Here is a 26,819-nt window from a genome sequence, read left to right on the forward strand (position 1 = left end):
ATAAGTGAGCATGTCTGAAATGTCGATATCAATGGAAATGCATTACTCCTCAGTCTCCCTTCTGTTTTTCGTTGGGCAACATCGTATCGGTACACTTGAGATTTCCGACAGTGCGTGAAGGCATCACTGCTGCCTCCTCCCTCCGACTCGCGCTGACGCGGCTGCGCTGTGCGGCGTTTCTGCTGGAAAGTTTGTCTCACTCTTAATATTTTGGCGAAGATATCACTCGATGATGTCGCATCCCGCTCGGCACGGACTGTCTGGTGAATCTGGCTGGCGACAGGGAAAAGGAGAGGGGAGGACATGGCCTTAGCAGGCGCTCGCCAGCACCGAGCTGCCGTGTCGTGGGTCTGGGGTCAGTTTGTACCCAAGCTGAATGGAGTTTCTGCCGTTGGACATTGCGTACTGGCCTAGCGAGCACCAATAACATAAACTGTTCAACATGATGCTCCCACTGTAGCAAGAGGACCATTCTCATATCTGGATTGGATTTATCCGTCAGCACCATCACCATGTCTGACCAAAATTACTACTGGACCGTTTTGCCGAGCTACAAAACTAGTTTTGTGACTGGGGCCATGATGAAAAGATCCAAAAGGTAACGTTGACGAGCCTGTTTATGGTGATACTCTTGGTGAATATGCGGACAAAAGCGGTACAGTCCTGGCTAAAGTGGCGCTAAGCGAGGACGTCTGCTCGGCCTGTGGTTGTCATCAGCTCCCCGCTGAGCTGTGCCATTCACCGTCTGACAAACGGCAATTTGTTGAACGTTTATGTTGAGCTATTTGCTTCGCAGCCCGTCAAGGAGACCCCTCACAGTGCTCGGTGACATTGTCGGCGTACAGCTCACACTGATAATGCTTCAGCGGTGTCTGATAGCCGACAGTACGTTAACTGTATGTGTCGGCTACATCCGCCCTAGTTTTTGTTTCCGACAGAGAAACGTGGCCATTGTAGAGTGTTGTGTATGTGAGCAGACTGCATTGTCTGCCACCAGCTGTCGCATACAGCGACACTCGAGTCCAAGCGCTGCTGATCGATACGCTGATGTGGTTAGTGAGTCTGTAGTGTTGTACATGTGCTTTTATCTGTGAGATCAATTTAATCAGTCCTCACAGAGTGCAGCGGCAAATGTGCCTTTCAAGCTCTGTGTGTCTTTGCCAGTCACAGTGATCGTATCGTCATTTATTGCAAAGCAGCAATATTTACATGGTGAGATGGTTTGTTGTGATTCTGGCACTGCATGTATATGTTGTAGCTCGTTTCAATGGCACAAACACCTTTTTATATGAGTGTTGTTCCCGGAGAAAACCTATGCTGTCATCATGTAAATTCATGTGTCATGGTGGCAAAGGTATGAGATTTTAAAGGTACAATAACTGTCTCAGAAAATGTAAGGTTTTCAGGTAGCCTATATGATAGTTGTATTGTTGTTATTATCTGCTGCATTGAGCCTTAAAGGAATGAAGAAGTGTTTCCATGGATAGACAAATGCTTTATGATCATTTCACAAAATGTGACATCCTGACAGATACTGAAACAAATGAAATATATGTATGATATTACCCTCAGCCCAAGCATATCTCGACCTCAAAGACATTTATTTAACATTTTTGTCCAGGCTCCAAAGATACCAAGACCTATACATTATGCTAAATGATACTATATTTGTTATATTTTAATTTTAACATACAACATTATCTTACTTAAATATTTGAAGAAATATAGTGTGATATGTCACTCTATAGCACATGCCACTTCTTAAACTGATCTACAAAGTTCCGCACGAGGATGCCTTCATACTTCATAGAAATCTTATTAAAGAATAAGATACAACAACATGTCTATAATGAAACAATGCGGAACATGAAAAGCTTCCAAAACAAGGTCTCGTTTCATGAAAATTCAAGGAAATATTTGAGCCTTTAGGGCTCAAGTGCTTAACAGGGTAGAATTCAATACAGGAAATATGATTTACCACAGCAAACCTACATGTCGTAGTTTTTTTCATTATTGACAGGCTGCTAATGAGATTTTGTTGAGTATCAAGCAATCCACCTTTTCCATGTAGCTTGGCAGCATGCCTCAGCTGTGGAACCCATTCAACAGCATGACTGTGAATGGAGCCCAGTGAGTAAATGTAACCCCTCACCATCAGCAGACATGGGAAACATTTCAGTGGCCTACATTCATCATGCTACATGTCTGCCTGCAAGCTCCCTACAACCCACTATTGTTTGTCCCAGATATGAGCTGCCTTATCACTGCCAACTGATGATAAAGCTCTCTCATGGTCATGGTGTGATGCAGTGATGCTTTTTCATGCCTTTATATTTTTTGTCCCAGGCTCTATGGTGTGAAAAGGGTGTTTATTTATTTTCAGATAAGAGTGAAACGGTGCATTTCAAAATGGCGTTCTGTGGTTGGTGTGTCGTTGAAGCCAAAGTCATGCAGTTATTGGCTCTCCCTAATCCCTGTTGCTGTGCCATCTCATTTTTGGGTTGCGGGCCATATAGCTACAGCGTGAATCTGCCTCAGCACCGACCCAGAAACGTCAGGCTCTGTTGTTGTCTCAGCCCCTCAATTATTTTAGGTCATTGCCAGAGAGAAAGAGAGATGGGATCGACTTCCTATTGATGAAACGAAAGGCTTGATGGGATTTCATCAAGGCTTGTTGGGGGATGTAAAAACAAACCTAAAAGATCCCTGATTATATTCAAAATGAAGTCTTAAGCACACAAAGCAGCCCTCCAGGCACAAATGTACAGAACATTTGAACTTGCAAGCAAGTGCATCATAATTACACAAACATCTACTGTGTGTGGGTGAGTCATGCTTCGAAATGCCACTTAGGAGTATCTTCCAGCTTTAAACCAGTCTTACTTTTACATGTGACTAAAAAAGGAGTTCAAAATAAGTGGTTGGCGGACTCAGTTTGCATCCATCAAAAAAAAAGCTTCAAACATGCGGATGCATTTTTTTCAGAAGAAGCTTGTGACCAAAGTTTCCCTGTGCAATGGAAAACCCGCATTGATTTCCTCATAGATCAGTTTGTGTTGTGTATGTGTGGGTAAAGATTGTGTTCATGCACGGTGATGGATCTTTAATGGTATGGATGGCGTGTTATGGCCTGCAGTTATGTCATTGGAGTCAGTGGGTCCCCTTATTTTCTCTGCATCGTTGTATAACAGCCGGACAGCACTGTTTTTATAGGATCAGGTGCTCCCAGTGGTACAAGCACCACTACTTTTTCCAGATGTTTCCCATATTCTCACATGAAAATGACTTCCAGATGTCATCGGATCATCATTGATACTTTAGTATAATACCTTACCTCATAGTCCACTCTCCGCATTGCTCCCTAGATATTCATATGATCTATGTGTTTCCATTATCTTGGAAGACATTAATTCTGTTAATTATAAGACATAACAATGTGACTGAATGGAAAAGTGAAAAAAAAGAAAGAAAATTAAGTCATTATCTAAAAGCTAAAAGTGTTACCACGCCAGCTGTCTGTAGTAGGTACTTTGGCTTTAACACATGTGTCAGACAAACATTCAGATAACAAGTAAACTCTTGATATATGCCGAGATCCAGAGTTCTCATGAATCCTCATGAAACGTGTATGAGCGCGCATTTGAGCTCATACATCCATTTGAGACGGTGCGTGCCAACTCTTTCAGCTAGCGACTTAAGGGAAAATTTCATCTTTAATAATCAATGGGGGATCTCAAGGCCTCAGTAGACTTGGATTATGATTGGCAAGCTGTATGCAGCCATTTTCTGTCCTTTTTATTAGGTCATTTTTTAATGTTTTGAAACAGGTCCCTACTACTTAAGTTGTTTGGGAGAATGCTGCAACACTATTTTGCTGTGAAGCATCAAAAATGGCTGAACAAAAAAAAACCTTGCCAGACTTTCCATCGAGGGCAGTAGATTATGACTGAATTTTCATCTTTGGGTGAACTCACCCTTTAACCTTGACCCAACGTAATACACAGTACAGACATTCCTCCGTGAGAGTCTACTTATATATTTGCATACAGGCATGTTTATGTATAAACACCCACATTAGTCATCGGTATCATAACCGTAATCAGTGTTTTGCATATCACAATCAGCAGCTCCAGTTCAGAGGTCGAACTGTGTTTATCTTACGTGACTGATAAAAGGCAACATGTGAGGACCGATTGTGTCTGTGATCGCTCTGCATAAACAAATGTTTTCTCTCTTCTCCTTTGTTTTCCTCCTCTCACAGTTCCCGTAACAACAAGAGAAGGAGTTTAGCGGTCGGGACCCCGTCACCCACTCTCTCACGTCCACTCTCACCTCTCCCACTTGCCACAGGTATTTGTGTGTTGTTTGTAGTTGAATGTGTCTGCTTTGCGCCATGTGCGATATTGTTAGTCAGTTAAATTAGAGTTCATTCCGTTACTTTGCGTTAGCGTTGACCAGAGAAGAGGATGATATCAAATGAAGAGGTGAGAGGGTTCATCAGAGGCAGGAGACCATTACATTAGCGTTTTTGTCTTTATACATGTGCCTCCAGCCATGTTTTTGATGCTGTATGTCACAAGACGAGCACTGGTTTCCCCTCTGGTGGTCTTCATAGGGATGTGTTCACTGCTATGGGATTATTATGTGCATAAGACATACAGCGGTTTACCTTCTCATGATGATGTTTTTCCTATAGCTTCCTCTAGGCTACTCATTCAGTCTAGGCTTATTCATTCTTTGCATCCATGTTTGGGTGTGGTAGTGCTCTGCCCTCTGGGGCTGGCATGAAAACCCTTTAGTGACCCTTTTAAAAAATATGTGGTGTGATGGGTTCCACAACAGGACTCCCTGCAGTCTGCTGAAACTGAGATTCTTGATTAGAAAGGGACGAGGCCTAGTTTAAGGTCTACGAGAGTGTTGCTGTAATTAAAAGATTTGATTGTTTCAGGTTGAACTGTGAAGTAAAACTAGTTTAAAACTAATCATGCAAAACAAGAGGACAGCCAGTGGGATAGTTACTCAGTCATCTCAGCTTATCAAAGTCAGCACCTGGTTTTGGTTTGTTTCTTCAGCTGGCAGCAGCCCTTCAGAAAGCCCCAGAAATGTCTCTGCCAGCACCTCTGCCAACTTCCAGTTTGCCCGCAGGTAAGAATGAACTAAAGTGCTTTTTAATATGGATTTGTACCCTACCTCACACAAGAACTGTAAGGCTGATAAAATGCAGCGCATATGCCCCCAAACAACAGAGGATTAGCTGCATATTTTAACATTAAAGTAGGTTAATCTTTCTTCTTGCAAAGACACGAACCGCCATCCTGAAGACAGCTTAAATTGAAATCATAAGAAATAAACCCCAAGGAAAAAAAAATATATATCCATTTATGATTCAGTCAAACGCAGGAACAAGAAACCTGCAAGGAGTGTTGGACATAGCCAAGCTGCTTCAAAACTTAGCCAGAGCATCAACATTTATTCATTTATTTTAAGCTAAATCCAATAAAGGCACGCTAAAATAACCCCATATGAGAGGAAACTGAGTTGTGTGAATAATGAACATGCCCCTGCTTGCTCCCTGTTGCACCCCGTTGAAATGAGGCAGTCGAGAGGCAAGTCCAACCAGCTGAAGGGCCCTCAGGGCCATTCGATGGACATGGGTCCCTGCATTTTTCAAGCCAATTAAGGCGGCATGTCGTGCACACACACATTACTCAGGGCTGCAGTGATTATGGGGGGAAATGGCAAAGCTTGCCCTCTCATCGTTATTCTTGCAACTGTGTTCAGAATCACTGGGATTTAAAGGAGTAGGAGGTGGCCCTGGCACATCCAGTCGCAGAAAATAGTGTGTCGATTTTCCATAAGACGGAGAATATTCTGTCTCACTGTATGTACCTCTGTGCTGCCTATCTCCAATATCATGTGCTCTGAATTAGCATTAGATGTTGCACTGCAGTATGGCATATTGCACCATCATCCCAGGGGAGGACGCAGAGGGGATGTCTCCTGATAGAATTGCCTATGCACGAGCCTGCATGACTCATCTGAATTTATTGAGACTTTTTAAGCTGCCAGTGTGGAGACAGATGCTGTTACTGCACTTTTGAGGGCTCTGCTGGGTACATTTGTTATTCACACAAGCTGTATGGCCCTGCTGTTTGTGCAATCATTGTGTCATGTAAACACTGAAGAGCCAGACATGCAATAGATGGGGCTTATGTAAAGAATACACAAGTCTTTTTAATGCAAATGAGGGAAAAGCATGATAAGGAAGCAGGTATAATCCTTTAGCTGCTGCACTGTTCTTTCTTTCAACCTTGAGGTGTGAGGACTGCCAACACTGTAGCTCACAATAGTTTTCTGTTCCTGTTTACACCCCAGGCATTGATTCCAACATTTTCCCTTTTTTTGTTGTAAAACCTTGTTTTTTTTTTTATCTTTGCTTCTATCCTCTTAAGCCTCACAGGACCTTAATACAACAACCTAGTATCAGTGGTGAGGCATTTGATAATAACGTATAGCGTATGACATACATATCAGTTGTGAACTAAATGAGAAAAAAAAACCCACACACACCTCCTTAGATCTTAGAGCAGAACTGTTCAATTTCATTGTGTCACCACTGATTTGGCTTCATGTTCCCAAGAGCTGTTTTTTGTGTGGGAAAACATTTGACCATCATTGTCATCACAGATTGAATCAGTCAAGGAAACTGGGACACGTCCTCAGAGTGCCATCTTGGATGGAAAAATATGGGGAATATGGAGATAGAGGCACTGAAAGTAGGGCTGCAACTAGCTCACTGTTGATTCATCTGATGATTTTTTTCTTTCAACCAAAGAAAATATATTAATCTATTAGTTGTTTTAGTGTATAAAATGTCTTAAATTGGTAAAAATCCCCAAATGACTTCCTTGAATGTTGTGTTTTGCGCACAACCTAAAGATATTGAGTTTACTCTCATCAAGGAGTAAAGAAACCAGAAAATATTAAGATTTAAGATTTTTTTTATTTTAAAAAATTACTAAAACTGATGAATCAGTTATCATAATAGTTGGCCATTAATTGACAATTGATTGATTGAAAACTAACCGATCGCTAAATCCGATCATTGAAGCTCGAGCTGAAAATGGAAAATTATACAGAAAAAGGGTTGAAGTTTGTTCTGTTTGTTGTAGCGGCCTGGGTGGATGTTTCATGCCGTATGTGTAAGCCCTGTTTGGGAGAGTATGTTTGTGTCTGTGCGTTAGTATATAATGAGTCACAAGCTAAGTGGCAATGAGTCTGAGTGCTGCAGTACGATAGCAGCTTGGCAGGTGTTCAGCAGCAGCAGCAGACTGCGAGTGGCTGCAAGCTGTGACAGACAAACATTGCTGTGACTGACAGCCAGACTTACGCTGTCACTGTCATTAAACAGTGTCTATTTTTTTCTCACTTTTCTGTCTCTGCTCGCCCCTCTTCCTCCCCTCTTTCTTTCTCTTTCTGCATCTGTGTAGCCAACTGGCCCGCACTGAAAGGTAAGAAAACTATGAGCTGCCGTGTTCTTCCCACAGATTCAGGCATCAGATTCAAATTCAAATTTGCATGCAAAGATGTTTTAAAACGTATAAAGGTGAAGCTTTGAGGATTGGTGTGAGTCAACAGGATGTGAAGGCTGCATATGTGTTGCTGGTGGAGCCACCACTGAGCAGTCTGTTGCTGTTTTGTTTTCCACAGAGCGGATGGGCGACGGTGGTCTGTGGCGTCGGTCCCCTCGTCTGGATACTGCACCAACGCACCCAGTTCATCAGTATCTGTAAGCTGAGTCTGCTACTGTATCTGTCTCAATGTCTTTATTTCCCTGCAGTCATCAGTGCCAGTTAGGTCTGACTCTTGTGCTCATCAGACATTCAACCTCTTTCCAAACCACTGTCACGGGACCATTTAGCTTCTCTTGTTACTTGTAGTCGGTCTATCAATTAATTTACAGGGCAGCCGTGTCTTGTAAACTTATGGCGCTGATCGACTGACTGAATCCTATCAGATTACACACTGTGTGAAATAAATCCACTTAAAGTGGCTGCTGATTGACAGTAGACTTAGTTTATAGAGTTCTTTCATAAAAATGCTCAGCACCTGGGCTGTATGTTGGATGAGCTGTGAAAGTTTTACACCTTTTTGAACAACAGCTCACAGGGAAAGACTACAAGCATGTTTAAAACCTCAAGTATTCTTGAGATCCAGATTGTCATGTAAAAGTTTAAAGAATAGGAAACACTCCCTCCCTTTCCCTTTTTCGACTTGAACAGGAACTGAGAACACAATTTTTACACCCAAATTACCACATTATTCTGTTGTTTTTCTGGTGTGTCACATTCCACATCAAAAATGCCCCAGAAAACAGTAACAGTAGAAACCAGCATGGAGGCCGCCGCCAACATCAAAGTGGCTACTTTGTTCGTAGCTTTTACTTGAATCTCTTTCAAACTCAACGCTGAACAACGTTCTAGTGCTACTTGAACAAAGATTGATAAACAAGTATTTACCCACCAACATCAGTCATAGCATCTCGCTATAAATTTGAGAAAATCTAGTGTGTCCACCCAGTAGTCATGTTCCCATAACTGATAAACCTCTGAATGCACAGTCATTTGACCTGGGACTGAATGTCGATTGTATCCTTTGCTACTGAAGATAAGCGACAGATGTTCCTGGATGTTAGTGGGATTTTTGTCAAGTTGAAGAGGAGAGAAAGCTTGTGGAGCATGACTGTCAATATGTCAAGTTAAATGTGAAATGTAGCAGCACACTCATCGATGCTTTAGAATCAGTGTAGTTAGCCAAAAATGCTGCTAAAATATAAATGCTTCAAAATGACTAGGCATACAGAGTACAGCTTGGAGGTAGATTATGCTGCGGCAGATGTTTGAGAAAATTCTTTCATTCCTCCATGTATCCAAGCAGATTTCTGCCTCTGTTCTTGGTGAGGAAACTAACTGCAACCTTTTCTACAATCATAGTCCAAGGCTACAACGTTCTCACGCCATCACAACACTGTCACAAGACAGTCTGGTCGACCATAGCCTCCCTAGCCAGTCGACAAAACAGCTGACTGGAGATGGATGTTGTATCCTTTAATGACTCAGTCATAACAGGATATGTCCGATGATGCATCTCTACATCATCAGCCTTGTTTCGCTCTTTCCACCACAGACAGGAAGTAGGAATGAGTCCTCAGATGCCTTTCCCAGAGTTTAAATATGATGTTTTATATGCACGTGACAATTGAAATACATAACATTTTGCTGCATATGGTATTTTTCTGGTTGAATTTTAAAACAAGACCTCTGTTGGAAAGTAAATATTTTGCCATGTGACCAATTATTGTTATTATTGTTATTATTATTATTATTATTATTATTATTATTATTATTATTATTATTATTGAATAAATGACTTCATACCAAAATGTTTTGAGCTGTACTCTGCGTAGCCCCTTTATGACTGAGGGGAAAGTACTGGAATAATAAGTCTAATCACTAAAATAACACGGGTCTAGTTGAATTGCATGCTTTCTTTTTCCTGGATGACATCACACACGAGTTGGGGACTGTACACTGTTTCACATTTCCACTCTCAGCTTTTCCTTTCGGGAAAAGTCAGAACCCAGCGAGTACGTCGTGCTGCCCAACTACACCCATCAGCTATTTGTTGAACATTTCAGTGCTGATTATCTTGAGGTTTTTGTCCTGAAAGTCATTACTGAGACTGCAGTTGGCTGTAAAAACAATACCCGTCTCCTCTGTCACAGCTGTAATTTTGTATGGCCAACCACATGGCTTGGAGACGGTGAGGTCAGCCCTTCCCTGCACAATGCCCCTTTCAGGCTCGCCGTCAGTGAGGTCTTTATACTGCTCTCGCTCACTTCTGACACGTCTCTAGTTTCGTCCTCGGGGTATCTTTCAGTCCCTCTCTCTATCACTTGTTTTCTTTCTTGCTCTTTTACCCTTTCTTTTTTCTGTCTGTTTGTTTTTTCCCCCCACTTTGTCTCTCTGTGAAGCTCTTCTCATTCCTCGAGTCAGATGAGCTTCTCCTCCCTTTGCTCTTCCTCCTGTGAAACACAAGATCCCAGCCAGATGGGAGTTCTCATAAATTCCAGGCTGCGTGTCACAGATTTTGTCTTGGAAAGAGAAAACGAATGCATGTATGGCCAACGCAACAGCCGCTGGTGCTTGCCTCGGGGCATGCTGCAGCAGGAAAGAAAAAATCCTGCCTTAGCAGAGCAGAACACTAAAGCTCACTGAGTCATTTTCTTCAATCTGGAAGGGATTTATGACAGTTTATTTTATTGCAGCCTTTCTCAGAATGTTCTTGTCAAGTGTTACGTCTAATTCAGATCTATAGCAGGACATGAAAGCCTTTAAGACCCTGAGTATTCACAGGATAATGAGTGAATTTGAGAGAGCGGCGGTGTAAATCTCTTATTAGAGGAAGCCTTTCAAGACAGGATGTCTTATCATCAAAGCAGAAGAAGCACAACCTAACATAGATGCAAATGTGAAAATAAAGCAGACAAAAGCAGGAAATGTGTTTTGAGCTAAGATTGTTTTTATTAGAAATTCTCTATATATTCCAGCACACTGACCTCTGTACTTTCCCACTTTTCTCGTTCACGTTTTTCCCCTCCCAGTCCTCTTCTTCCCAGGAGTTATTGCACCAGTTGCCCTTCCAGCCCACTCAAGATGATCTCCACTTCCTGTTCAAACATTTCCGGAGCACAGAGAGTGTGGCGGACGAAGAAGGCGCACACCACGCACCTCCTGTCCGGCTCCGCTCACGCAGTCTCAGGTAGCTTTGAATTACGTGTACTGCTCAGTCTTATGGACTTCATTGTCTATTTGTTGTTACACTAACACATGACACTCTTGTCACATATTGTTGTAACCAGATTTAAAGGGGCAATATATAAGAATATTGGTTGAAAACATTCAAAAATTAAATAGAACATCAAGAAAATTAAGTAAGGGAAATGGCAGTTTTGATATTATTATATGTATGAATTTATGTATGAAGCTCCTGTCTTAGCAAAGTAGGCACTAACACTCCCCCGTTGCCTCAAGCTCCCAGTCTGGAACACTAACTGTACAGCTAACTGAGCTAACTGGCTAACATTACCTGCAGTTAGCAGTTATTCTGGTCATATGCTACACCATATTTGTTTAGAGTTTGAATTTGACAGGACTCCAGTTCTTTCATCTTGTACCTATTAAATGAATCAGTGAAAAAGGGTAAATGTTGAGTATGTGCATTAAGGTTGTTGTTTTGCAACTGCAGTATTTATGGCCATAATTTTCCCACAATGCAGTAAAGACTCCACTCAAAGCTAGTAAAAACTAAAACACCAGCCTCTTCCTTTTGAGCTAGTGTGGCTAAAATGCAGCCATTCCCTGTCATGTTAGCTGGCAGCCAGTTAACCAAGCTCATCTTTCCAGTTTAACCAACTCATGCAAGCCTGTAGTTCAATAAGTGAACAGTGAATCTGTTGAAAAAAGTTATGACCTCATTTCCTTTTTTAAATTACTGAACCAAAGTTTATTCTCTGTTAGTTTTTGTAATAGATAACATTAGCTAACAGCCAAGAACTGTTACACAGCTCCTTACTCCATCACAGACTTGGAATAATATTATGAGAGATGAATTGACCTGCGAAATCAACTGGAGCCTGTTTGAAGCCTGCAGTAAGCGTCAGTGTCTTACTTGGTAGCAGCAGTATAAATAGAGACGTAAACAAGCAGTGTCGCGTTTGGATGGATTGTGGCTCCTCAAACCGACAAAACTTGGCCTAATGTCCTGTAATGTCTTTCATGCATCATTATAAATAATGAATTACTGGCTGGTAATTCTATGTGGTTCTGGAAAAAAGCCTGCTGTGATCCCCTGGATTAGAATATAGCATTCCCTCATCATTCAGGATTGCTGCTCTCATGAAACACTTAAACAAGCCCTCTGAAAAGCTCTAGCGGCAGGGAGTTTTGAGGTTGCTGGAGACTTTTATAATAGGCTGCGGAGGGTTGTTATCACGATCCCTCCAATAGTTTCATCAGAGAGAAAACACCATCCATGTATTTGACATATATACTGATAAAATTGATACCCCTCTAAATTGTTGCACATATTGATGATAGAAATGCACGACTAACAAGTGTCTGTGTTGCTCTAAAATAGCTCCTGAGGGTGTGTGAAGCATTTCTTATCACCCACAAATAGTTCTCACTGGGTTAACTGTTGCTATTGCCCTTAAATAAAACCACTGCTGCGCCACTGCATCTGTTGTGGGTCACCAGAAATAGTAATGTGTTTGTTATGTTATTTGTAGTATGTGATGTATTGGGGCACCCAGGGTGGCTATTTTTAACAGTTGTGATGACAGTACATTGATTTGTAATGTGTACGATGGTTTCAAAGGTGCACCCTTGTAACTGAAGCCCTGTGAACACAACAGATGTGGTCATGGATACCGCTGACGAGAACCTGATCTGAATTACATTAGTGTCATTTACAAACACGTCAGGTGGCAGTTAACACAAATAAAGTGCAAATGTTCGACAGAGAGTAAGAAATTTCTAGATTTAGTGTGGCTTAACAATGATTCTTTAAAAGATTTACATAGTTTTACAGCTTTCGTATGTCAGTTTTCATCTGGTGATTTGTATCAATTAATTGATTAGTCAAACTTTGTTTGTTCAAGCTTCTTTAAATAGAAGATTTGTTGCTTTTCTTTGTAATTTATAATAGTAATTAAAGTCTTGAGGTTTTGGACTGTTTGTTAGACAATAGAAGCAATTTGAAGGTGTCACTTTGGGCTCTGGGAAATTTTTTGACATATTGACTAAACGATGAATCGATAAAGAATCAGAGGTTCCATTATTTATATGTGATTAAAATGTAGCATTCATAAATGATTATCTTTATCTGTGCAAAAATATGATATGATCTTAAGTGTCAAATTGTATCTCTGATCTACTTTCTGTTTTGTCTTTAACCTGGTTCTCATCCAGCCCTGGACGGACCTGTGGAACGTTTGACAATGAAATTGTCATGATGAATCATGTCTACAAAGAACGCTTTCCAAAGGTATTGTCAGTGTTTCTCTTGCTTTTTTTCTTGCTTCTTCCTCTGTCTCTAATCTGTAGTTGTAAAAATATTCACAGTAATACATCTCAATGTTATTTACAAAGCACACATGAGCTTTGGAAAACACATACAAAACAGGACAGGAGCTTTTAAAAATCTTGCCTCATTCACCTGTGGGAGGGGGGAATCTTTAAAGAAAGTGTCACTGCTGTCACCATTTTAAATTGAGTCCTCCATCTTGGTTGTTTCCCAGGCGACAGCCCAGATGGAGGGTCAGCTGCTCGACATCATTGCAGAGTGTTCCCCAGGAACTGCTCTTCCCCTGGCTGATGGTGTGCTGGGATTCATTCAGCACCAGCTGGTGGAGCTCGCCAGAGACTGTCTGGACAAGTCGCAGAAAGGCCTGGTCACCTCCAGGTACTTTGTGGAGCTGCAGGAGAAACTGGAGAAGCTGCTGCATGAGGTGAGTGGTTCTCAAAATGGTTTTCCATCTGATTATTGTTTTGTTGCCTTTTTTTTATTTGTTATTCACCCGTGCAACTGCTGAGCCAATGTTTGTTCCATCTCAGACATGGTCAGTGGATTTCTGATTGCCAGTAGCTCAGCTTGCCCTCTGGGACATTGCGTGCTACACTGTAGCTTCACTGGGAACATTGAATTGAAATTGCCTGTTTGATTGGTTCTTGTTCAGCACTGATTCCAGTTCATTGGCCAGTAATGGCATTGTCATTTTATATTAATACAAAGATCTGTGCAGTGGTCAAGTGTTTGATTGCATAATGATCTATTATATAACATTTTCAGCAACTGATTTCCTGCAGCAAATGTCGCCTTCTGCGAAACAGATTACAGCCTCTGCTGCAGGCTGAGGGGCTGAATGACTTTCTCTTTATACACAGAAAGTCGGATAACTAACATCAAGTTAATTTTATTGATAATGGGGCCACAGTTGCAGTCGATTCAGTGCTTTCATTCAGTCTTCTGGTAGCTTAGTTTATCCTACAGTGCATCAGGGTTAGACATTATTTGGTCTATAATTTCCACTAAGCCACATTCATTTTCCAGCTCACTCAGAGTTTTACTTTCCCTCCTGTCACATGTTAAAATGTTTGAATGTGTCCCTGTGCTTGCAAGTTCTTCTCTGGGATTAAAATGGCTGTTGCTCTGACTATACCCTTTTTCAAAACAAATCTTGTAACAGGTTTTACAGGCTAAGGCACAGAGCCCTTCACAAACTATCAGCTGTCTAACCTGAACTCTGTCTGACATCTTTGTTTCACCATTTCTTAAACAAAGACCTGAAACCTGCTGTTTGACCAAGGCAAGGCAATGTTAGATTAAGATATGGAGACAATGAGTGTTAATAACACAGCCTTTGCAAGTGTTTTCTATCATTTATGAATATGGCGAGGCAACGAACAGAAATGAGTATTGATGCAAGATGTTGAAATACCAGCCCTGGTTCATGGAATCACTAACAGATCATGAAAGAAGATGAAATGGATGCTAAAAATAATACGAGCCGGAGCACAGGCAGCCTCTGTGGACAAGCCGTGCTGCCTCGTGGCTTGTGCCAAATTGGATTAAAGTCATAACAGTAATCCATCATCCTTTTGTCCTTTCCTGATCAGGCGTACGAGCGCTCAGAGAGTGACGAGGTGACCGTCATCACCAAACTGGTCAAGAAGATCCTCATCATCATCTCCAGGCCAGCCCGGCTCCTGGAGTGTCTGGTAAGACTCAGTGGGAGACGCAGTGGCGATCATGGGTAGAGGAGTGATGCAATGCAACACGGTGCTTACCAGCTTAGAGCCTTGAACATAATATCTGTCTCTTCAAATGCAGATGTCACAGGTGAGTCACACACAGTGATGATACGGTTCAGTAATCATAGTTTTTGCTGTTATGATAACACAGTTGCATGTTGGAATAAACCAACAGCAAGTGTAGAAGGTGGTAGTTGAGTTGGAGTGCTTTATAAGACATTTAACACTGATAGTAGATGTCGAGCTGGTAATTCAAGTCCTAAATTAGCCCAGATATTTCTCCTATTTCTCCTATAAGTCGAGAAGCAATCAGCTGGATTCACTTTCTAAGTTTTTTCCTGGTGTGCAGTTTGCAGCCTTTCTGTCAGGGGACTGTGTGCACTTTTCATGTAACACTTCCCTGTGCTGTTGTGGTATTTTTTTTGCACTGAGTGCTGATATTTAAAATGCATTAAAACCATGTCCTTTGCTTTTCTTTCTGCAGGAGTTCGATCCGGAGGAGTTTTACCAACGTTTAGAGGTTGCAGAAGGTCAAGCCAAGGTGGGCCAGGGTATCAAGACCGATATTCCACGATACATCATCAGCCAACTCGGCCTCACCAGGGATCCGCTGGAAGGTGATCTATTTTAATGAAATATTTATCATTATTATTTAGAGTTGTGTGTTTGGGAAGAATTGCAATGTATGCAGTGGGTGTGTATGACATATATTGGATATTATTATTATTATTATTATTATTGTTGGCATAATTAATCAGTGCGTTTTCTACAGTTATATGATACAATATTTACTTTATTTTAAAAGATGGCTCCCTCAATAAAAGAAAAAAATATATATGGAGAAACAATAAAGCTAATGGGACTATATTTATGTAACCCTATATTTGTTACAACTTTATTTTATAGCTCTGCAAGTAAACAAGGCTCATCCTTATACAGTACAAGAGACGGCAGTTATTATTCTGTACATTTCAGTCAACTTACTATTACTTTCACTGTACTGTCTGCACTTTTTTACTGTTGTGATAATGCAGGATCCTTCGTTGACGACTTAAACAGGTTTTGTTTTTGATGAGCACATTTGAAATATACTACGGAGCTACATGTTTCTTTTCCCAATACTGAACAGAGCAGAACGTAAATCAACTGAATTTGAAAAACCCACAATCAGATATGCTATAAACAAATCATAAAAAGATATTACAATGGTGCTAACATTTGTTTTAGATTCAGTGACACTTGTGATGTAGTTGGCATCATTAATCAGTGATGATCTTTCGAAACTATTGAATAAGCCCTCATTGTTCAGCTGAATGGAGTTTGATCTGTGTGTCTGCTGCTGTCACAGAGATGGTCCATCTGGAGCAGACAAGTCCAAGTCACAGAGCGTCCAACAGAGACTCTGATGACCCTGGAGAGGCAACACCCACACAGGTATAAGCTTACAATATAAAGTTATATATAATATCTATAATGAATTATAATGTCACTCTCAGTTAGACAGAATAAACAGTGTTAGGCAAAGTGATTATAAAGGCAGTGGCAGCTTTACTGAAGTAATATAAAATCTCATAAAGTGTAGCTAAACAACACTTAAGGGGTTACTTGGATAGGTACAGTTTATGTTGTTAACACTGGCAGACAGAAAACCTTCACATTATCAGATAAGGAGATGAAGTGCAATGCAAGATGCATGCTCAAGTTCCTGTTTTTGTCTTTCTCTTTTTTTTGGTTGGGTGTGATTCAGAGCCGAGCAGCCTGCACCCCTCCTCGCAGGAAACCACTGGAGAGCGACTTTGAGACCATCAAGCTCATTAGTAATGGCGCCTATGGGTGAGTAACAGACTTCTTTGTTGGCATTTGACTCAGTCTCTTTGCCGATGCCGCAGATAGCCCAATAAAAGGGGAAGAGAAACTAAAATGAGGATCTTTTGTTGTAGTATTTATGTTTTAACACTTAGAATTTGTCTGGACAATTCCATTTCAAGTCTGAACTGATGTTCACTCGTAAGTGATGTATATATTTCCACATCTTTCTCCCCGCCTTCTTTTCCCACTCCGCTCAATCCCTCGTAAACCCTCTATCCCCATTTGTCCTGTAATTTTCCTTCCTTCTCTTTTGCCCTCTCTCCTCCCTCCTCCTGCCATGTAGGGCTGTTTTTCTGGTTCGCCACAAGGAAACCCGTCAACGTTTTGCCATGAAGAAGATCAACCGGCAGAACCTGATGCTTAGGAACCAGATTCAGCAGGTGTTTGTGGAGCGAGACATCCTCACCTTTGCTGAAAATCCCTTCGTGGTTTCTATGTTCTGCTCTTTTGAGACAAAGAGGCACCTCTGCATGGTCATGGAGTATGTGGAAGGTCAGCCTTGTTGAAATTCATACACATACACAAATTCATTCATAAGCATTCATACACATGGATGATATGTGTTTTTATAAAATGTGTATTTACCAAGAATTTGGCACACACAACTTTATTTAGAGTACTTTTAAGATGTGTAGTCTTTTTGTGCCCATCCTATGGAAATGCAAATCACATTCTTGCAAAGCATCTGACTGTGTTTGTACCTTAAGGTGGAGATTGTGCCAACCTGTTGAAGAACATTGGTCCTCTCCCTGTGGACATGGCACGCATGTATTTTGCAGAGACTGTCCTGGCTTTAGAGTACCTTCATAACTATGGCATTGTACACCGAGACCTCAAACCTGACAAGTGAGTCCTCATTTGACATTTTGATTTTTTTTCTCCCGGGTAGCACCTAAGTCATTTAAAGCTTTAATCATTTTAGATGATGAAGAACTTGCGATCTTTTTGAAGTTGGAACATTTTTTTAAACTTGAAGCCTTTGGTATTTCTTACTGAGTCTGAGATCTATGTTTTTGGGGGTAAGCGTTTGATGTAACATGAAACATTTCTGTGTTTCCGTCATCTGTAGTTTGTTAATTACCTCCATGGGACACATAAAGCTGACAGACTTTGGGCTGTCAAAGATCGGTTTAATGAACATGACCACCAACTTGTACGAAGGACACATTGAAAAGGATACCAGAGAGTTCATCGACAAACAGGTTTGTCTCTTCTCATCTCGTCCTCGCTTTGTCTTAACTGTTGTGTTTATGACCTTCAGTAACGTCAGTTTGCTCTCTTTGTCTATTTTTTCTTTCTGCAGGTGTGTGGTACTCCAGAGTACATTGCTCCAGAGGTAATCCTAAGGCAAGGCTATGGGAAGCCAGTTGACTGGTGGGCTATGGGCATCATCCTTTATGAGTTCTTAGTGGGCTGTGTGCCTTTCTTTGGAGACACTCCAGAGCAGCTCTTCGGTCAGGTGGTCAATGGTAAGAGAGTCAACACATGCAACACTTCCTAGGGCTTTGAAGATATATTTAAATCTCTTCACTGGATCACTGGTATGTGCTTCTTCATCCAGATGACATCATCTGGCCAGACGGGGAGGACGCTCTGCCAGCCGATGCCCAGGACCTGATCACGAGACTGCTGAGACAGAGCCCCCTGGAGCGTCTGGGAACAGGTTGGTGACGAATGTGTGGACAAGACCCTCTGTAGTAAAGCCCGCCAGATCACTGTGACCTTCTGAGGCTAAGAGGCTCAAACAGATGGTCTCGTGTCACCTTTAATGGTTCAGGTTTTGGGGCTAGCCATAATGGGGGGGTTTCATAAGAGAGAGATACAAGCCGGATGTGGACGCATGAAGAAATGTTTAGATGATTTTTTCCATCTTTAGAGACCCGATTACAGTACTTGTACTGGCAGTGTGAGACATTTTTGTGGCTTTATTTAATGAGAATCGTTTAACAAATACACACTTATAGTGTTTACGTCATAGCTGTGATCATGAAGGTTAACAAGGAAACAGTTGGAATGTGGCAGGGCCACTGTTAAGAAAACTTGATTAGGACTGCATGATATTGGTATGATCAGTGGTTAGTGGTTATTTTGCATAGAAGTTTTGTTTTTTACTGTTAAAATCATCGTGATGTGACATTTATAATGGTCTCTACCGATCAAACATTTTTTCAGAGCCATATTGTCATTTAATAAAACACAAAAGGAGATCTTGTGGTATAAATGAGATAATCTTAGGAGTAGATATTAACGAGCCCCAAGATAAGCAGACATGCAAACCAAAAATATATGTCTGTTTATTTACTACTTTACTAATTCTTTCTCGCTTCAGGTGGAACCACTGAGGTGAAGGTGCACACGTTCTTCCTGGGTCTGGACTGGAATGGCCTCCTGAGACAGAAAGCTGAATTCATACCTCAACTAGAGACTGAGGACGACACCAGTTACTTTGACAGTACGTGACAGATCAGCTGGATTCATGGACAGATACACACATTAACAAAAACACACAAACAAACAGACAAACCTGGACATCTTTATGAGAAACATAGGAGGACACACTACTATGAGAGTCAGAATGTTGGTAATTTTACAGTAATGGCCTGGTGGTGATTTCAATTAGGAAAAACCGGTGTGATCAGTTTTCATCATTGAATTACACCATCACTGATTTTCCTACAGCCCGAACTGAGCGCTACTGTCACCTGGGCTCAGACGACGACGACGACGATGAAACCAACGATGATGAGTCATCACTGGAGCTACGGCAGTTCTCCTCTGTGGCCCACCGCTTCAGCAAGGTACTTGTTACTGCTTTGCTTGGTCTTCACCTGTAGTATAAGCAATGCTATCAAAAGATAAATATTATTTTGATAAACTGAAGACATTGATGTAACCCATTTCCTCATTAATCTCTAGGTGTACAGCAGCACAGAGCACCTGTCCACCTCCACACCGTCCAACCAGAGCCTGTCGTCATCCGAGCGAAGCCACAGTGAGGAGAAGGAAGAGCGGTGGGAGGGCAGGGGAGTCCTCTCCCCTGGCGATGGATACAAACATTTGGCTGGCGGAGACAGGAGGGCAGATGGACACAGGGGGAGGTGAGAGAGTGATATGTGACAGAGTGATGCCCTCACTGTGAGAAGAGAAGATTTATTGTCAGCCCTCCTTCTTGCCTTGTTAACCATAAATTTAATGAAAAATGTGAGATGGAGGTGCAATATTCTGAAGTACTTTATATTCAGATTTTTATGCGTCACTGAAAATGGGGCGTTTGGAATAATACCATGTTAAATCAGTCCAACAGTCCAGGCACTTCACCCAGGTTTGATCCTTTTCTATATGGCATTAGTGTGCGTGTTGGGTTTTGTCAGTATGCTCCACCCGACCTGCATGTCAGGTGGAGGCTTTCACATTGCTCATAGGTGTGAATGGCAGTGTCAGCTTTCATGCGCTCCATTCAGTGCATGCTGGGAAAAGCTCCAGCTCCCTCTATGAACCTGAATGGACTTGACTGTTAGGACATTAAAGACTGACATGTATATTGTGATGTTTTAGCAGATGAAATCAGCATTTTAATAATGAAGAAGATTGACAAAAGGTCATGTTTCTTCCTCACAATGTAACCATGTTAACTTTTTGGTCAACCTTAACCCCAACCCTGCCTCACAAACCAAAAGTTATGTGTGTAAAAATTGATTCATGATTAGTGTTGTTTAATCAATAGGTAAGCAGTTTTATTACATCAGTCCTATATAAATATATCTGTTGGCCAAACTCTGAAGAATTTCGTACACCCAGGCCTTACTGACATCCAGGCTGTTTACTGGTTTTTCCCTCACAGTCTGCGTCCTCGTGCTTCGTCCAGCTCATCCCAGTCGGAGCGCAGCGCCAGCCCACTGGTAATGAACAGCACCCAGAGCCTTGACATCATGCCTCGCTTCGCCATATCTGCCGAGGAGGAAGGTGAGACGGACAAACACAGGCCCCTGCATAGTCTCTGCTGTTAGTTTGCTATCATAAAACACCAGTGCTAATGCTCTATACCCTCTAATTTTAGATGGGGTGGTCTCCAACCTGCGGCGGATTCGTCTCAGGAGCAACAGCACAGGCACCAGGCCGTCCTTCAGGAGAGGGGCATCTCGACGTATCGCCCACCAGCTGGAGACCCCAGAGAAACCCAGATCCCCTGCTAGTAAAGTTCCAAAGTCTGCCTCTGTCTCTGGCCTGTCCCTCATCATCACCCCAGGTACACAATATGTTCTTATGACTATCTTTGTCACTAATCCTAGATTGAAGCTGGCTCAGAATCCATCCATAATCATCTTTTGAAAAATCTTGCACTGGTGTCTGTTTTTGCTAAGAGTATCCATTTGATAACAGTGCCCTCTACTGACTGATGCTGTGTAATTTACACACCAACCATAAAATACCAGTTCTGTGAACAAGATAAAAATAATGTGACTTGTCAATCATTTAACCAAGAATTGTTCATATCCTGATGTAGATGACTCAGCAGGAGCACCTACAAGCCCCAAATCGTCCTTGTCTCTGTCATCCAACCCCTCGTCCAGAGACTCATCTCCCAGCCGGGACCTCTCTGTTAGCATCAGCTGCCTCAGGCCCCCTGTGGTCATCCACAGCTCTGGGAAGAGGTTCGGCTTTGCACTACGGGCTATCAGAGTCTACATGGGAGACAGTGACGTCTACACTGTGCACCACATGGTCTGGGTAGGTTTTCATGGCTCAGGTGTAGTCAGTGGTTTTCTGTGTATTCAACTGATTAAAGTAATTATAAATTAAATTATATTACATTATATATAAAATATATTAATGAAACATACACATTTAGGTCTAGAAATTATAAACTAAAACAACTTTTATGCCTGCTAATTGTGTCCACAGTGTGTTGAGGAAGGCAGTCCGGCACACGAGGCAGGATTGAGGGCTGGTGACCTCATCACTCACGTCAACGGCGAATCTGTCCAGGGACTCGTCCATACTGAAGTAGTGGAGCTCCTGCTCAAGGTACGAGGAGAACTAGAATTTTTTGATATTCAGATTGAATTTTTTTTGGTGATCACAATGATGATTGTGTTTTGTTTTATGTCTCAAACATACTTGCAGTTAGTTAGTAACATATTATTTTTTGGCACACTAAACGCCTTACAGGTAGGTGTTTATGTTAATGATCTGTTTTTGACAGAGTGGCAATAAGGTGACTCTGCAGACTACTGCACTGGAGAACACTTCTATCAAGGTGGGCCCCGCCAGAAAGGTGAGCTACAAGGCCAAGATGGCTCGACGCAGCAAGAAGAGCAAGAGGAAGGACGGACAGGAAAGGTACATAATGATAAAATATTAATTACTTTATTCATATAGCACCCATCAAAACAAAGTGATAGAGAACTCTACAGTAAAAACAGAAATGAACTAAAGATATATTGAAATTTAATTAATCTTTCTGGGTGTTATGTACTGGACAATGTGTACCGTTTCAAATAAGCATGAATGCAAAGAACAATATTATTAACAGAGCACTCAGCTGACCTCTTCTTGTCTCACCTCTTCTGCAGCCGGCGGCGTAGCATCTTGAAGAAGCTGTCTAAGCATACACCTCCTCCGCCCATGCAAAGCAGTCGCAGCTTCTCTTCAGGATTCCACCAGTCATCCAGCGACAGCCTCTCCGGCTCCCCCACGCAGAGTCTCTCTCCTGGGCCATCCACGCCTTGTCGCTCCCCTGCTCCTGACCACTCCGGAGGTGAGTGATGGTGTCATGTAACAGTTGAGTCCCAAAAAGTGAGTTGTCAATCTCGTTGTTTTATAACCAAAATGTTGTATTTCTCTTTTTTTTCTGTCAGATTCAAGTTCTTCTCCTTGCTCCAGCTCCCCTAACTCCCCCGTGCCACAGGCCCGTCCCAGTTCCCTACATGTCTTAGGCCGCTACACCAAAGCTGGTCGCTGCAAGTCCACGAGCAGTATTCCTCCTTCACCGCTGGCATGTATCCCACCTCCTCAGCCCCTCTCTCCCCAGTGCTCTCCATCCTGCCTTCCCAGTCACCCCAAGTCTCTACAGGGTTTCCATGGCAAGACTTTGTCCCCTCCCACCATAGCCCGCCACTCTGTGCGTCCCCGCAGTGCAGAGCCGCCACGCTCACCACTCCTCAAGAGGGTCCAGTCGGCAGAGAAGCTGACTGGAGGGGACAAGACAACAGGAGGGTACCATGCAGATAGGAAGGCCTACAGCACACGTCGCCACACCATGGAGGTGCCTCTTTCTGAGGGGGAAGGACTAGAGGACATGGAGGGGGACACGGCCACCGGGTTCGTCTGTGTCGGTGAGCATGGGCGCCAGGGGCTTTACATAGGAGGGCAGAGAGGCCACCAGGACATGGCCTGTGGAGGCAGTGAGCACCACCGCACCAACGCCTCGCCACAACACCGCGGCGGCAACCATCACTCCAAAGAGGTGGTGGTGATGAGGAAGCTGGCTCTGACGGAGCGACGGGACTCCTTCAAGAAACAGGAAGCTGTGCAGGAAGTGAGCTTCGACGATTTGGAGGAGAGAGAGGCAATGCCGAGCCCGACACTTCCTGTCACGCAGCCGAAGGGATTCAAGGCATCTTGGATCAACTCAGCCCAGTCAGAATCCAGCAGGAAGCTGGAAGGAAGAGGATCACAGGGTACAACAACACCGCAGAGAGCCAAGTCAAGAGACAAAGACGGGTTTTAGTTTTGTCACAAAGCCAGGGACAATAGGTCAATGAAGAGTCTCACTCAGGAGGAGACTGAAAAATGAAGAGAAGTCTCTGACCTGCTACTGTACTTTAATTTGAAGGCCTTGCATGTGTGTCCAGAAAACTGTGACCAAGTCGCAAATCATCACAAGCAACTGCTCGAAGACAGAAGAGCAAATTACCACCAATGTTTCTCAGTAATATATGCATCCTGCAACACTGTTAACGGAATAATGACTGCCAAACTATGTTTGCTTCCTCGTTGCTTGTTTTCTCTCTTGGTTCTCAAATCACTGTGGCGCCTGTAACTGACGTATTTTGTAAATATTTTGTTTTAAGTGAAGAAACTTATTTATGACTTTTTATGCTCATCTTGTTTTTTTTTGGTTGCTGAAAATGCCTTGGATGCTTCAGCTGTTCTTAGTTCAGGAAAAAGCCACGCAACAACTTCTCAGTGTGGTTTTACAGAAGGTGCAGAAAAGGGCAGGTAACATCCGTCGATATCATACCGTTTGTTTTATACCTCAATGCCTGTCTAGAAGTGGGTGTTTTGTGTGCAGATTGGATATTTGAAACAAACTGACAGTGTTTGTCCTGCAACATATAATGTATTATACATTACAGAAGATATTCTGTGCTGCCTCTCACAAGAAATGTATCAAACACATTGTGATGGTGACCATTTCGACTCATTGATCCTGAACACAGGCCATTGACAATAATATCAACATGTCAATATGTGGAAGCCTAGTGGTGGTGCCAAAGCATGGTTTAGCCATAGAAACCATTTTAAAAAAGAGGTACTGTAGTTGTACATAAGAAGCTTCATGCATGCATGGGCTCTACTTCCACTTGCTGTCTGTCTTAAAAAAGTCAGTGTCAGTGCTGACACTCCTCTAGCAGTGGTTTAAATCCTAACCTGATCAACATACAAGAGTGTAGATACAGCTGTCGTTTCTGTCCTCTAATACCTTGTTGAATCAAGCCTCCGTCCAGCTCCCTTACAAACCTAGTCTAGCTAAGTGTTTGCACAAGTTGTAGTAGCCGTATAACAGTTAGAGCACATTTATATTTCAGGACGATCTCCTTCTCTGTGGGATTCAAAAATTGTACAGTGGATGCAACAAACAAAACTGGCTCCCTTGGCTGTTTTTTTTAATTTTTTTTTTTATGTGTGTTATGAATGAATGTTTACATTTTAGTGCAAATATTTGTGTGGACTTAAATTATTCTGAAAAAAAGTGAATGAATTCAACCAGAGGCCCTGAGCAGATGAAGGAATGAGTAGAGGTGATTTCTTTTTGTACATTTTTGATATGGAAACAGTCTTGTCGCAGTACTTATAACCTATGCTGTTCATATATATTGTATAAACAATAGTGGACCTTATAACAGCTGTTGGTGGTGTTTTTTGGTTTTTGTTTTTGAAAGTGACCTTGTGAGGGGAAGATGGACTCGTGGTGTAAGTCACTTATGTGGCGATCAGCCCCAAAGGATTGTGCATGCTTCACATCCCAATATAATATTCCCACAAGTTTATCTACATTTTTTAGCTCTTAATCTCATCGCCTTGATTACCTGTATGTGATGTTCAGTCACTGATTTGAGCTTTAAAATTAGAGTTTTGTGGGGTTTTCAGGTGTGTGTTCTTTATTTTTTTATTTTTGTACCCTTCTTGAACCCGTTTTTTTTTTTTTTTTTTTTTTTTAATTCAGGAACTGTTTGGATCCGTAACCAAACATTCTTCTGTCTTATTTCAGCTTAATTTGTTACACAAGAAGATTTTGTGCCTGTGTTCTTTTTCTTTTTAAGGCGCACACACAGTGAGGGAACTGTTAATGTGGGAATTTATAATGGAAGTTTAGCACATACCAAGCCTTGAACAGTGGTGATAGATTGTGTGGGATTCAAGCTAGAAGTTTGTTTAATGTACTTTGGGGTAAAAACTGTGTCTGTGTGGGATTTATCACTGAATATCTGATGCAATATACATCTTTAGGATTGATCAGTTTACTTTGTACCCCTACCAAACCATCTTACTATCTCTTGACCTCATCATGTGACACAATGAAGAGGTCACAGCAGCAGTCCATACCAATGGTTGGGCATCACACATCCAAATGAAGCTTCACAACAACTCTTCTCATCTCTGTATTTGCCTGTGTATGTCTGTGTGTGTATGTGTGATAAACTTAACACTGGTGCTCAACTGTCATCCTCCATATTTTCCACACTTGTTTTAGTGTGTTTGTGTGTTAAATGTTTCGCTCCCCATGTCCCCGAATGACAAACTGGCCTTTGTGAAAGTCCTACCATGTGGGTATCTGATGCAGACCGGTGTGACATTGTCTGTGTTTTTTATTGTCTTAACAGTGCTTGAAATAAATGAATTGCAACGGGACTACAAAGTCCAGGACTACAACGTGTGTGCACTTGTCATCTGTTCCTCATACAACAATAGTTGCAATCTTTTGGCACCATAAACAGTAATTGTCTTTCTTCATTGTGGTTGGGATCAAATGTCATCACTTATGCTACAATGATTACACTAGAGCTGCAACAATTCATTGATTAGTCAACTATTTCATTAATTGCGAACTATTTGGATAACTGATTTAAGTAATCTCTTAATTAAAAAAAGATTATAATATTTCCTGTTTGTTTTTTTTTATTACTCTTCTGTAACGGTACACTGAATATCTTTGGGTTTTGGATAAAACAAGACAGGTAAGGGAGTCATCTTGCGCTTTGTGAAACACTGATTGTCATTTTGCACCACTTCCTGGTGTTTTATAGATCAAACAATTATCCCATTACAAATTACTCTGTACAAATAATATGCCAGACTAAGGCAAGGTGTTATGGCCTTAAAACAATATCTCAATATTTTTAGCCTATATTGTGATACACAACATGTATATAATATAATATGTAAATCATATATCACAATATTTTTAAAGTAATAAGCCTATAACAATATTGCAAAGATATTGTCGGGCTATCTACTGGTACTATCCCAAAATATTAACACCTATTAACACCAGAAGAAATATCAGTAATCTCGATATAATGACTAAATGAAAAATGAATCAATTACGAGATGAATTGTGATATGAGATAAAGTAAATGAATATGGGAATTAATCTAAAGGTAATTAAATACACAACAAATTCTAAAGAGAAATATACATTTGTGTCACCTTTTATAAATTAGTTCATGTCCGGATTTTTTTAAAATAACTTTGGTACAATTATTGTCACATTAATGCATGTATTATTATTACAGTTTATGGGACAATGACTGTTTTTTTTTTCTTTTTTTTTTTTTCATTTTGGTAGCTCCA

At 41.6% G+C, this 26,819-nt stretch overlaps 1 protein-coding gene across 4 annotated transcripts in view; it reads left to right on the top strand.

Annotated features, from left to right (window-relative positions):
• mast3a (microtubule associated serine/threonine kinase 3a) overlaps positions 1-25,898 on the top strand; it is a 30,082-nt gene extending 4,184 nt beyond the window's left edge. Inside the window, exons 1-27 of one of the 4 annotated variants that reach the window (XM_030401530.1) lie at positions 137-598; positions 4,262-4,350; positions 5,073-5,145; positions 7,491-7,511; positions 7,711-7,789; positions 10,664-10,821; positions 13,032-13,107; positions 13,361-13,570; positions 14,739-14,840; positions 15,358-15,490; positions 16,222-16,307; positions 16,606-16,706; positions 17,026-17,234; positions 17,450-17,588; positions 17,812-17,944; positions 18,046-18,211; positions 18,304-18,405; positions 19,072-19,194; positions 19,422-19,540; positions 19,659-19,840; positions 20,584-20,705; positions 20,800-20,988; positions 21,247-21,470; positions 21,645-21,767; positions 21,946-22,082; positions 22,316-22,500; positions 22,601-25,898. In XM_030401530.1, coding sequence (XP_030257390.1) covers positions 513-598; positions 4,262-4,350; positions 5,073-5,145; positions 7,491-7,511; positions 7,711-7,789; positions 10,664-10,821; positions 13,032-13,107; positions 13,361-13,570; positions 14,739-14,840; positions 15,358-15,490; positions 16,222-16,307; positions 16,606-16,706; positions 17,026-17,234; positions 17,450-17,588; positions 17,812-17,944; positions 18,046-18,211; positions 18,304-18,405; positions 19,072-19,194; positions 19,422-19,540; positions 19,659-19,840; positions 20,584-20,705; positions 20,800-20,988; positions 21,247-21,470; positions 21,645-21,767; positions 21,946-22,082; positions 22,316-22,500; positions 22,601-23,472 — 4,239 coding nt within the window. In that variant the 5' untranslated portion in view covers positions 137-512 and the 3' untranslated portion in view covers positions 23,473-25,898. Of the gene's footprint in view, positions 1-136; positions 599-4,261; positions 4,351-5,072; positions 5,146-7,490; positions 7,512-7,710; positions 7,790-10,663; positions 10,822-13,031; positions 13,108-13,360; positions 13,571-14,738; positions 14,841-15,357; positions 15,491-16,221; positions 16,308-16,605; positions 16,707-17,025; positions 17,235-17,449; positions 17,589-17,811; positions 17,945-18,045; positions 18,212-18,303; positions 18,406-19,071; positions 19,195-19,421; positions 19,541-19,658; positions 19,841-20,583; positions 20,706-20,799; positions 20,989-21,246; positions 21,471-21,644; positions 21,768-21,945; positions 22,083-22,315; positions 22,501-22,600 lie in introns of those variants that run through there. The other 3 variants (XM_030401532.1, XM_030401531.1, XM_030401533.1) reach the window with 3 other exon arrangements.
• Positions 25,899-26,819: the final 921 nt, after the last annotated feature.

Source organism: Sparus aurata, chromosome 21 (assembly GCF_900880675.1).
Source record: "Sparus aurata chromosome 21, fSpaAur1.1, whole genome shotgun sequence".
NCBI classification, from domain to species: Eukaryota; Metazoa; Chordata; class Actinopteri; order Spariformes; family Sparidae; genus Sparus; species Sparus aurata.